The sequence below is a fragment of the Apostichopus japonicus genome, chromosome 23 (assembly GCF_037975245.1).
Source record: "Apostichopus japonicus isolate 1M-3 chromosome 23, ASM3797524v1, whole genome shotgun sequence".
Taxonomy (NCBI): domain Eukaryota; kingdom Metazoa; phylum Echinodermata; class Holothuroidea; order Aspidochirotida; family Stichopodidae; genus Apostichopus; species Apostichopus japonicus.
In genome coordinates, this window is record NC_092583.1 from 14,585,530 (window position 1) to 14,599,506 (window position 13,977).

Genomic DNA, 13,977 nt, shown 5'->3' on the forward strand with positions numbered 1-13,977 from the left:
CATTAATGATTGTGTCATTGGATGGAGCATACATACCTAGATAGGGGACTGAGGTGGGGTGGGGTGGGTTGGGATGCGCGTGGGGGAGTACTCTAAACCCCTGTGCAACACAACTTGCAGCCCATTGTATTGAGTGGTGTTGGAAGAGAATAGATACCGTTATGATATGTGTTGGAACAGCCTAGTTGATAAAGTACAGGAGTTGGAATCCTGAAGTCACTGGTTTGAGTCCCATTCTAACCCCAAATCTACACATTGCTGGGCCCTATTTTACCACTCAAAAAAAAAAAAACTTAATTCTGTAAAATTATGAGAGTAAATGCATTAAACCGTGGATCCATCTAAAACTGTACCGTGCGATATGGGTGAGTGCACTGTACAGTACGTACCATGCGTACAATAGCCGGGTGAGTGCACTGTACATCTATACATTCCAGAGAATACTGGTATATAGATATAATGGTGGCTAGTCCTTTGACAACATACCATGCATAGCAGAAATGCCAACAACATCATCATCATCATATGTTGTGGGAAGATCAATGACAAGCCGTGCGGTCGCAAAACAAAATGTGATCCGACTTTTTATAATTACTCCTCCTGGCTCAGCTTTTAGATTCAGTCTCTTAACATAAGACTACTGAAAACAACAAATATTGACTTTTGCTGTAACTTAATCTACGAGTAATTTATGATCAGTACTTGATTGTGGGATACTATTTCATTTATTACAAGTTTGATTTGAGGCCAAATTTAATTGATTGATATTATAACACATCGCTTTATATCGGAAACTAAGAATCTTTAAAGTTAATTGTTTTTATCTCAAAGCTTAGTACAGTACAAAATCAACATGTAATGGACCTCCCCCCCCCCTCCCCCCTTGGATTAAAACTATAAAACAGTGAATAATAGTGAGCGAGCTAACTCGTAAAAGTGGAATTTACGTGCTATGGTTTAAGGCAGCTCTTTGCTTTTGTCCAACAATTTTATACCAAACATTTTCAGTAAAAGGTAAAAATCAAAGATTACAACTGCTAAATCCCTTAAAACCATCGCAGGGTTACTTTTCCACCAAGTGAATGGTAAATCAGTGAGTGATTCATGAATTTGAGACAATTACATGAAAAATGGATGAAAATTGCCTTTATACTGCAACTACTATATTTGTTGAAATAAAGCCTCACTAGTCTGACTATAAACTACACTATTATTGTATATTTATTACCTGATAGCATTTAAAATCAATCAAAATCAAGCAAAGAGGCTGTTTTACAGAAGTAAATGGAGCAAACCTAGCAATAAATTTGAAGATATGCGCTGGCATGCACTAACAGGGTAGCCACAGATCTAGACTGCATTTGAAACACATAATGCAAATAATCAACTGTACAGAAACCTAAATATTAGAGTTTACACAGTTTTCTACCTTTTTAAAAGCATTTGATACCAATAAAGATCAGATATATATTATTTTTATTTCTTCTTACCCACGGTTTGTTTTTTTTCAACACTTTCCTTTATAACCTATTAATAAACAATCGAGAACCGCATGTCACTCAATGCCGACATTATCATAGAAAACATGGCCAGACAGAAAGAACTAAAAACACCTCACATCAGCTCATCTACCATGCACTTATATATGAAATAGATAACATTAAAGCCTTTTGTGTCTCATGTTGAAAGATAACCAGTTGTTCTATATCATATTCTACTTACAGTAGCATGGAGCTCATTAGCATGGACTTTTATTCTTTTAGACTTTTATAGATTATTTCAAAACATATGCCAAAGATTACGGTTTAGTTTCTGAATCGTGATTCAAAAATCAACAAAGGTTCCTGGGTGAAAGATATATTGATGTACAACTCGAGTGAAATTGTTAATTTCTGGCTTAATATCACTCTTTGGATGTATCAATTTAAACAATTGAAAGCATCTTCTAAGAATCATTGGTTGTATATGTCTGTATTGTATATTTGTATTTATTGTATATTGCATATTTTGTATATTGTGTATTGTATGTCTGTATTGTACATTTGTATTTATTGTATATATTGTATATTGCATATTGTGTATTGTATATTTTGTATTGTATATGCCTGTATTGTACATTTTCTGTATTATATATTGTATATATTGTACATAATGTTATATTGTGTATTGCAGATATCTATTGTATGTCTACGATTACACATTTGTCCATGTAAAAGTTATAAAGAGGGCCTGAAATTTTGTTCGTCAGGCCATTTAACTTTTACATCACCAATACAGGCCTTTTGCAGTAGATAAGGAGTTTGTTAATTTCATCTGTCTGTCTGTCTGTCTGTCTGTCTGTCTCTGTCTGTCTGTCTGTCTGTCTGTTTTTGATTGTCACTTTTGTTTACTTTCTTTTCCTTGCTTTGTGAATCTACTTGTCGAGCACGAAGATGTTTTTTTTTAGGTTCACTTCCTTTCACTTGTACACTTGTTAAACTATTTGTAAAAATGTAATATGTCAAGAAATAGATGTACTGAACTGCAACTGATGACTACAAATTTATTGCAGTCTGGTGACTGAACAGAAAAACAAGCCAAAGTAAACATCTGTGGATAGCAATGTTATCAAACTAAACCACATGTGAGCAGACTATTATATTTTTAAGTCCTTGTCTCTCTTTTTTATATTTGCTTTGTCATTCAAGATGGTTCACTTTGCGTGCTCTCTATATGTAAATATCCTGATAAAATGATGCAAAAGTGTCTCCCTGAATCGAATGAGGACTCAGAAATGGAACTTGGTTATATGGGGGAACCGACCATGCATGCATTCTGCTTAGTTAAACGATGACTGTTGTTTCTGCTTGTCTAGTTCATTTTAAAAAGTACCAAAGTACCAAAAAAGATGATGAAAGAGAAAAACAGATTCTGCCACAATCAAAAGGTCTTTTGAAAAGGGAAAAAAGTAATTGACTTAACACAAACCATCAAAAAGGAGCTTAAATGGGTTGTAAAATACTGGGTACGGTATATGCGAAGCACAGTGTTTTTATACAGTCTTTCTATACTGTCTGTTCTGCTACAGGATGCATACCTGAATAACACGATACCCTCCATGAGCAATGGGTGGTGTCCTATATAGCCATTCTTACAAAACTTGGTTGTACACGACCTCAAGTTTTTCAACTATTTTCTTGGATGCTTTACCTCTTCAAAATGCTTTCCATAAGAAGAATCAATTTTACTAATTACAACAACTTGTTTGCATAAATTTCATTAAATCCCCAATAGATATGCTAAAATCCTGAAACGATGCAGTTCACTAAGCTTGACTAAAACCATATTTTATTTCCAAATCATCACGAAAAATTCTTTTTAATTTTTAACAATTTAACAAGAGTACTTTTAATATCAGTTCATATTTATTGTTCAAGAGCAATCAAAATTTTGAGTAATGCTCCCTCCTGTTGGTTTCTTAAGATTGTTGTTTAGAATGGTAGTTTTGAAGGTCTTTAAACCATGTGCAGTCTGATCAGCTTAAAATATATTTCCAAATTTGTAAATATAAAATGCAGCACATCAGTCAAACAAACCCAATTGCAGAAGGGCCTGGTTCATAATGCGACAATTTATTCATTTTAATAATAAATGTAAATTGTGCAATTATCTGTGACGTCAAAGACTATTACAGCCAGTGCAAGTTTTGTTCCTGTTTGAGAGGCTACTGGTAGAACGATAGTCCATTAACTTCTCTAGGGATGTTATCCTGGAACAACAAAACTTGAATCTCCAAGTCTCATATCTAACGCTTTCTTTATTCGCTGAAAAGCTTCCAAGTACTGAATTCTATTCAATTTATTAAGAAGAAAAAATCTACTTGGCACAATTACCTATGATGTCACAGGGACTCCTAATCAATATTATGTGATGTCATACTGGGACTACACATCATCTTACCGTCTTTGAATTTCTGTTTTTCACTTTTACGCAACTGAGGCCTCTCACACTTTCAAACCCGCTGCAGTGACATAATCATCGCTGATCAAAATTACACAAACAGGGGTACTGCTTGCATTGTGCAATTTTTAAAGGTTACATTACTGTATGTCTATATCATATCAAAACTTATATCTCTCAGCGTGGAACAAGAGTTTGCAGCAACTTAATTATTACACACTTTGTTTCATATTCAGTACTACAGTAAACTTTAGACTTCCATATTCATGTAATGACTCGAGAGAAATGTTTTCAAGCTGTTCTGCTGCTAAAAGGGTGAAATGTTTGACCTAAGATGACATTTGTTTATTGTTTGCAAATTTGCATACAATACTGAACAACCACTTGGAAATTTCTGTTGTACCCAAACATGCTGTAAACAGGATTACAGGTAATCCCTTGATCTTGTTCAAACTGCAACAGGTATTTCATATCAATCCTATTAAACAGCATCCAATGTAACTCTGACAATATCTCCAGTTGTTTCTACTAGTCACACACATTTTGTCCTAGTACTACAGGTCCAGTTGTTTCTACTAGTCAAGAACACTTGTTCCTAGTACTACAGGTCCAGTTGTTTCTACTAGTCAAGAACATTTGTTCCTAGTACTACAGGTCCAGTTGTTTCTACTAGTCAAGAACACTTGTTGCTAGTATTGAGACAAAGAAACCAGAAGTGCTAATAAATCTGAGATTTAAGGAGGGAAAGCTTTAATTAGTTAACTTAATATGCAGCATTTACAGACATAAATATTAATAAAAAAGTTTGAAAAATATTCTCTGACTGCATGATTGAAGATTAAGCAAGCTTTACAACAAACCACTGGGACTGCTATAACTATGGATAAGTAATACAAGCAAAATCAAAAACTAAACAGAAACCTGTGTGAGGACTTAATTTTGAGCAAGACCTTGATAAAGTAAACCCTCTGGGAGCCATAGAAAGGAATCTTCAAGTAAAAATTTCCTTTTTCATTTTGATCAAACAGCCCAAAATCAACTTGATCACAAATTTCTCAAGATTGAGAGAACGGCAAGGGCTGCAGGGAGGCTATATTCTCAAGGGAACAGTTCAGGGTAAGAAAGAAACATGTGAGTACAGCGGAGGTTACAAAAAAGGAAGATGGAACCCGCAGAGATATACATTAGAGATGCAGTTTTCCAGGATGGCAGAGAAATTTATAACCCTTTAAATTCCTCTTCCAATGGTGTCACATTGCTGGTGTCACATTGCTGTCACATGAAAGTAATAAACATAATCATTCAATATTCCAGAAGATATCCTACATTATTTTTTGGGGGGTAATGTTTTTAATGCTATATTCTAAGACTAACCTGAAGTAGCCTCTTCAGTCTAGACCTTAGGTGAATTTACAAAGTTATAATACCTAAACAAAAGCCTGTTTAACTTCATATACAACAACAGAGCACCTAGCTATGGAGGATTCAACATGTTCAACATGACTTGTCGTTCTTGACAAATTTGTGATTCTGTATAAACATGTTACTTAAACATGTTTTGAGGAACTGACCTAATGGTCTGTATGTTAAAGGCATTGAAGACTCGCCCCAAACCGTGTGCCGCGCTCTGAAAAAGTTAACTTTCCGTTGCTTGCAAGTGAAGTTTTCTGCTTGTCGCTACAAAATGCAGACAGTAATGAAACGTGATACCTTGTTATCTTTAGCTGGACCTGAGATGTCCATCGCTGTATCGTTTGTACACTGTGCTGTGAGTATTGACCGCAGCTGTATGTACCGACTGTACACTAGTGTCTAATTACTGACGGTAGCAAGCTGTGTGTGTATTTTCTGGGATCCATGGTGGTGTCTAACACTTCTGTTACACCTCATTCGAAACTAGGTCAGATTAATACCGGCATGAAACGTTTCTTTGTGCGCGAGTCTTCACACCCTTTAAACTATTTGTTACAGCCACTTGACCTGTATGATGGGACTCAGATGTTTACAGGTGTTACAAGATGTTACAGCAGTAAGAAAACAACAGGGACTGATAACTATGTTTTCTAACAGTCTAAAAAACATCTAACTGAATTAATGTATGTTACGTCGATCACTAAACTTTTTGAATGGTTCAACAATTACAGCATTCTCCAAATGAAGTTTTACAAGAGATCAATAACACTTGTGTCATATGGAAACTATCTGGGTTTTTCTAAAATAATTACTTGGTAATTAAAGATCGGTTCCATGCACCGACTCATAAAGTAACATTTAGGGTTTCATGTATGGTTTCACAGAGAGTACTTTTATGAAAAAAGTCTGTGGATCTTTAAATCTTAGTAACAAAAGAAGCAAGGATCCCATGATGAGTGGTCACAACACTGCTATCAATGCTGTGAAATTAAAACCAGGACACCTTATTGTAGAGTCACAACAAACTTTATCCAATTAGTACTATTGGAGAAATACAAATAATATCACATCAAACAGCTATATTGTACAATATATTTTCACAATTTTTTTGCAGTTCTTAATTCAGAATAGCTTAGGACTATTATCACTGCTGTATTTCAGAAGGGACGCAAAGTTTGAATAGTTGAATTTAATTGGGGAAGCCCTATCAGCAATTAGGTTTACTACTGGTGATATAAAGAATTCCATATAGTATATGGGTTTGATCAGTGTGTACTTATATTGTGTACAAGTTTGTAAGAGTAGGTAGATATACACATATAGTTGTATACTACATATAGGCATGCATTTACAGATGCATCTAGGTCATGGAACATAACTATGCAATGTGTAGTGTGTTAGGCTACACCTTATACAGAAGCTATTCACTACATAACTAAATACTGCATAGTTACAGACTGTGGCAATGTAAAAGGTAGCACAATACAATATAGCTACACAATATTTAAAGAATGACTTTAGACACATAATTAATTTTCATATGCTATAATCATTAACAAAAAACAAAAACAAAAAAAATGCCTACAAATATATTGACCCATTTACATAATATTGAAATACAATGTGGCCTACACAGTGTGCAATTTTTGCTAGACTTGTTACAGTCATGGATTTAATTACTAGTATAGCAGCTAATAAATTGCAGGTATTTTTTTAAATGTTTCCTTTCAACGGCTAATTCTGCTACGGAAACTATATCTGACAGAGGGGGGTGGGGGCAGTGGCGGAGCATCCATACAGTCAGAGGGGCGGATGCCCCCCCCCTGACGGACTCAAATGGACTGCTGGCGCCCTTTTCAGCTTTTTACCACTTTTTACCTATTCGCGATTATTGACTTTTATATTGCGCTCTCATCTACCTATTGACATTTGTCACATTTTGTTGGTGTACAGTAATTTGGCAATGACACCTATTAATTCTTCGTTTATAAATCTGCAAACTAGCAAGGCCTGGAAAGGGTTATTTCCGGCGATCTAGGGAGTATCTTTACTGAAAAAAGTTCTGTACGCTCCATGCCAACCTGTGGTGGCGCTCCACTTAGATAGTGTCAAAAGCGCCCCTACAGACCATTCTCGCCCCCCTTGACCAATACCCCTAGCTCCGCCAATGGGGGGGGGTGGGCCTAAAGTGATGAAAACTGCGAGAGACAATATGTTGTTATAGTGCTAGGACTGTGGCGATTGCATAACATACCAAAATAACAGCATGGAATGATGGAAGTATCACTTTTATGGTACAGGTACTGTATGCACCGTGAGGTCAATACTCTGCCTCTGCACAAGTCCGATAAAAAAAATTGCACTGTCTTGCACACAAACATGGAATGTTTCGCACACAAACCTTTGAATGTTTTTGTCTGAATTTTTCATTCCCTCACTCAATAAGAATGGGCCCACAAGTTTGGCAAAAAGTGCAACCTCATGATTGTGTGATTATTTGCCACACAACACTACCACAAAAAGGGTATTTAGGCCGTTGAGATCGAATGCTTACTGAGCCTTTAAAGACATTTTAGAGCATGAAACACATTAGTCCTCATCTGCCTAGTGGGAACATACAATTAATAGTTACTATCAGATAAAACAAGAAGGGTTGTTTGGGATGGGGGGGAAGTTGGGTGGCTTGATGGGGTCAGGGTCAGTTGATGGAGGCTAGGGTTTGAGACAGTAGGGTTAATGGTAAAAAGGTATTAAATACACTTAACTGAGGTGAAACAGATTCTTAAATGGAACAGATGAATGCAGTTCTAGCCCTCCCCTCCTTCCTGCCCAACCTGGACCGGAAAAAAAATGGTTATTCCTTCACTCTCCTGACATTCATTTTACTTTATTTTGACCCAAGTTTTGAGACCAATCCAACTGTTCAAACCTGTCTCTTATATGTATTTACACATATTATATATAAGAGACACGTAAGCAAGGAATGAAGTAAAATACAATTCGCCTGCTCCTTATGGTCCAGTTATCACATTTTCATTTTGGTACATAAAACTTAACTGCTACTTAAAACATAAATACTCAAAATTTTTCATTTGCCAACCTTCGAAGGGTTTTGCCTAATTCTGTACATTACTCGAGAAACACATTTTTAATAATACCTGTACCCAATCTTTCCTGGCTCAAATATGGCCTAGTCTACCAAATTATTCCAAATTTAATGCCAAATGTAGTTTCCATCACATGGCTTATCAGTAACTACTGTATAACTACCATGATACCTGTCGCAACTTCTCTTGCCATATTTTCCAACTCGCACACTTCGTTCCTCCCACAAACTGTATTTAACTGTTCCTAAACCACGCTTGAAGACCTATGGTTACAGAAGCTTTGAATACTCTAGCTCTTATCTCTGGAACAAGTTACCAGATAACATTGGAACATGCTCTAAACTTTCTACATTCAAAAGTCTACTTAAGACCCATCTTTTCACTTGTTCTTTTGTAAATTAATTTACTTTCTTTGTAAAACGCCTTGAGCAGTGACTTTTGTCTACTGATTTGGTGCTATATAAGTCTCATTTATTATTATTATTATATTATTAAAGTATAAATACAACAGCCGGCCAGAAAATAGACCTACCTCGTCCGTTGACATCGACATGGGATATTCTGGGTCGACCTGACTCACCGACGAGTATGACCCACGATCCTTTTTAGTCCAGGTCATATTTGATCAACTTGTATTAAATTCCTCCCCTTACAGAAACTGCATCCAACTCTAAAGACACTTAGCAGGCATCTTCGTCGACAACTTTTCCAAAATAACACTTAGCTATCCCCCTTGCAAATATCCGTTTTAAAACAGAATTGCCTTAAATATATCCGAGGAAGTAAATAATAATTTTTTATTTTTTCAATTCTTGATCTGCAATTCTTATTAAAAATTCCTCCTCCCGAGCTAGATATAGTCAGTACAGTGCGACGGACGATAACATAGTATTAATGTGGTTATGATTATGTATGTAATACACAGTGCAACCAGACTATGCACAGTACAAGTTTAGGCTAGATCCTTCTAGCAATTCTAACACATCCTCCATGAAAAGGTCACATTAAATTGTGAGCAGAGGCGAGCAGTAGGGAGGCACAGAACTACATTACTCTATCCAATAAAATGACTCTTCCCAATGTAAAAAAATCCTTTCACTAATTTTTTTTGTTTTTTTAAAGTACAAATCCACTGTATAAATACCCCACGAAATGACAATGTTTATCTGTATCCTGTTCGACAGACTCCTTGAGAGAGCAGAAGTAGAGAGACATTCATCCACAGCTGAAAACACACAACCCAAGAAGACCAACAAACTACAATATATGTCTTAGAAACTGCCAAAAGCCATCAACAAGCCTTTTCAGTTTGTTAAATTGCAGAAACCCTGCATAATGTGTACACTCCCGGCCTCATGCGTGCGTCAAGTTCGGAGAGGCTTGCAGGAAGATACCATTCTATCTCCAGGGGAGATATAACGTTATGTGATTAAGCTGGTTGTTAATATCAAACAGTAATTTGTCATAAGAGCCAAAGCTACCAAACAGAATGCAATTAGATGTTCAATTTTCTCCCGTCTTCGTCTTTTTCCGAAGCAAGAGGTGAACATGACACAGTACTGGGAGAGTAAGGTAATATAGGTTATGTATGAATGCAGTAAAGTACATGAGCGTTATGACTTTAGCAGCAGCTCTGTCTATATGGCAGGCAGCAGAGGATGAATGAAAGTAGTACTATTGTGTGTGTGTTGGTGTGTAGTGTTAGACCATCAAGTGTACTATTGTACAGTAGGTTGAGTGCAAAAACACCCAATAATTACCTCTTGAAGCATGGTTCAAAGGATTTAGAAAACGGAACCATTGGTGGCAAAGACCAACTTTTACAAACCGTTCATCTGTGACAGTGATTAGGTACAAAATAAAAAAAAGGGTTAAGACCGAGCAAACACAAAACTGAACTGGACAAAAATAAAGGGAGAAAAAAACTAGTTTAAAGAAGTGTGGTCAGACATGATGTCGTCTTTTACACGTGTGTTGTGTGGCACTTGAGAAACTTTAATTTTTTCTTTCTAAATCAAACATATTGAGAATTCTTCAGCAAAAGGTTTAAATTTTCTGTGTGGACGTTAACTTGCAGACAGTAAATTATTTTCAAATGATGAACAAGCGTCCAAGAAATCTCTGGAAATCCGAGAAAAAAATCTTAAATTAATATTCTTAAGTCTCCAAGGAATGTAGGACAACTGTGAGTCTATGACTAATTTACCCCAAAAATTAAAGAAGAAAATTGAAAGCCAAAAAAAAAAATATTATTATTATTAAAAACAACTATCTCCCATTGCCTCCCTTTATATGTGATTCCCAGTACCAATATTTTTTATGAGAAAGTGACATTGTATGAAACAGGAAGAGATGGGATAAGTGCCCCCCCCCCCGGCCCATGATTCCCCATACCAATATTTTTATGAGAAAGTGACATTGTATGAAACAAGAAGGGATGGGATAAATGCCCCCCCCTCCCATGATTTCCCATACCAATATTTTAATGACAAAGTGACATTGTATGAAACAGGAAGAGATGGTATAAATGGGCCCCAAAGAAAAGGGTTGAAAAAAAGTGCCGACTTGAGAGAACATTTATACCATATCACAGATATTTGCCTATATTAAAGTTTATCCTTTTGAGATGGTAAGTTAAAGGTAGTTTTGGTTTCCAAGCATGGTAGGAGAAAACAATGTTGTGAATCCAAAAGGTTTTACAGCTTTAGTTAAAAAGCCACAACTTCCTGTTTTTTCTATAGTATTGTTGCAGCAAAACTGATATAAAAAAGGAATACCTACATATATGCAATATTTATGTAATTTGACATATATATGCTACTTATCAATAACGAAGCTAATGTTAACATTGAAGTACTTCACTATCTTTCATTATCATATGTTAAGATTCCTGAATATTTTATTTTCCCGATTTCCTCTCCTCCTCATTCCCCCTCCCCCCCCCTCCCCTTTTTGTAGCTGTTGCTGTTGAGATATTAAGAAATAACCAATTATAGTTGTTGCAGTACACAGAGCCAATAATCAAGCTAAAATTCAAAACAAGAAATGAGGGCGCTCTGTTAGAATTGTGATGAAAGAAATCCAACAGTGGTCATTGTGATGTGATCGTTTGTTGAATGAATTTCAAGTGTGTGTACAAGAACAACACTACTTCAGATTTCATGAATTTTTCCAAACTGGTTAATAATCAAATCAGCATTTAAATATAAAGTGTAAAGTTCACACTTCTTTTAAAGTCACTCTTAGACCATTTTACTCTCTGGGAAATTGAAATGTCATGTGACCCTTCTGAATATATTATCTGGTGAGTCATTTATAGAGCGTGTTCTTCACAATTATTTGGCACATTTTAGCAAATTAACTTTTGAATGTTAAAGATCGTCAGTAATGTCTAGCAAATTTTAGTAAGATAAAACTTGCTAGAAGTCTTCAAGTGTGCTTGTCCAAGAGGCCCTGATTATATTATTCTGAGCCGATCGTGATGTATTAGATTAGATGACTAAATGTGCCGGTGTAGATAACTACTTTTAGAGATTCAGTAAAATGCTTTTTGAAGTTAAGAGCATGGACAACCATTCTCTGATTTTCTAGCATATTTGGGGGAGGCAATTTTGATCACCTTTAAACTTAGGAAAGATTTATAAACAAGTAGAAGGAAGAAATTGCAAAGCTAGAGAATAGAGACTGCTTATAAAATAAGATATGCAATGTTACCATCTTGACAGTAATTCTTAGTAGAATCAACACTGAATGGCTACTTTAGTCCAGACATTTACCAGAAAACGAAAAACATTTATTGGTTCCGATGCCTAAACATATTCACAGCACTTGTGATAAGCCACACATGGTAACATTCATAACTTGTGCACACCAAAAATGAAGATGATCAATTGACTTAATGCAAAGCATCAGAAACAAAAAATACCTCCTTTTACTCCTCTGCCAGATTTGCTTGTCCATGAATATTAAATTATCAATCCCTCCTTGCTATGAGGATCGGATTATTTCCTAACCAGGCTCCTTCAGTAACATTCAATAGACAATATATTCAATCCTATTTCTTTAGCAAATTCCTCTGCTCTTTAAACCCCAAAATGTAAGAGCTCCTTCTTCTCCATCTTGGGTATAATCAAAAGCTGCTTATGCTCTTTCATTGAGTAATATGTACTTAATATGCTCGTAAAATAGTCAGTGCCCATCCTCACTCCCAAGCCAGCTGGTTTTGATTTTATTCATCATCGTTTTTAATGCTCTTACTTGCTACATTCACAGCAGCTATTTGCATAGAGATACCATACATACAGACTATACAAAATTGAGCAGTGTTATCTGACACAATGAAAAGCCAAAATGAGTCATTGCACAAACTAACTCAAGTAAGGAGGAATACAGTAGGTAACATTTCGTTTCGGATAAGAAGTACTGTAGTCCCAGCTGTTAAAGATGGAAAGAGGTTAATATTGTCGAAGGGTTCTGACTCTTTTCACTTTTTGTAAGTGACAAGAATAACTTACAAGTAAAAATCGACTGGTATGAGTGTGTAGAGAGAGACCCCTTCCCTAGTCTTGTGAAAAAGAATATTTGAGGTGAACGGTTAAGCAGGCCGTGAAATTCATAATATTTACTGCAAAATTAGTGCTGACTTATTGCCATTGACCAGTGAGAAAAAAAAATTGGAACGTTTTACTACCAGTAGACATTAAGAACATAACCACATCACAAATCAGTAACGATTGGCAGTCAAAATATCAGCAATTATTTCTGTTCCAAACATATAAGCCCCATAGCGAGTCTAAGTGCTTTTATTGTCGGCAAATATTACTACGCTGTTCTGTCCCCATATTGGCCTGTACAGTTTATCGATGTATGATGTAATTCCAAAAAAAGATTTTCGTTTTAGTCAGTTGATTTTTTAAGCACCAGCTTCCTTTAGCAAGTGGCTGAAATTGTGGAATTCTAGGCCTGGATAAGTGAACAATGCCCCGGCCACACACGTTATACCTCCATACCAGCACTTTCTGTAAACCTTTGAGAGGAATCCCACACAGTGAAGGTATATACCATCAACATAATAACACACAATGGAGCTATATAGAAAATACACAGAAATATATACAACCCACTGCTACCGTATTATATCATGGCCTTATGCGTCACGAGAAAAAAAAAGAGAGGGGGAGAAAAAACATCAAATTTTGTATCAGGTGAAAGGTCATGATTTGCGTAATTGTATGATTACGTCAAGCATGGAAAGCTGTACGCAACTACGTCTAAAATCCTTTATGTTAAAACAATCTGCTTGGTATATTTATTTTGGAGAGTGCAAAGTTTGTGTAGCAGTTAAATTCCTATGTTCTGAATATTTCTCTCTTTAAAACTTTATGGTTGCTGTGTACAAATATTGCTATAAATCTCTGCACTTATATTATACAGTAGTAATTTGACTATTCTATAGCATTTTGCATTGTGATACCACCTTACTGCCTGCAATAGGGGTGGGGGTGGGGGAGGTTAAAGG

The 13,977-nt window shown here is 35.9% G+C and overlaps 1 protein-coding gene across 7 annotated transcripts in view; it reads right to left on the reverse strand.

Moving 5' to 3' along the window:
- LOC139964547 (voltage-dependent L-type calcium channel subunit beta-1-like) overlaps window positions 1–13,977 on the reverse strand; it is a 119,603-nt gene that overhangs the window by 47,698 nt on the left and 57,928 nt on the right. Inside the window, exon 1 of one of the 7 annotated variants that reach the window (XM_071966190.1) lies at window positions 8,992–9,800. The exons of the other annotated variants lie outside the window; for them this stretch is intronic. Coding sequence (XP_071822291.1) covers window positions 8,992–9,078 — 87 coding nt within the window. The 5' untranslated portion in view covers window positions 9,079–9,800. Of the gene's footprint in view, window positions 1–8,991; window positions 9,801–13,977 lie in introns of those variants that run through there. 7 annotated transcript variants of the gene reach the window in all.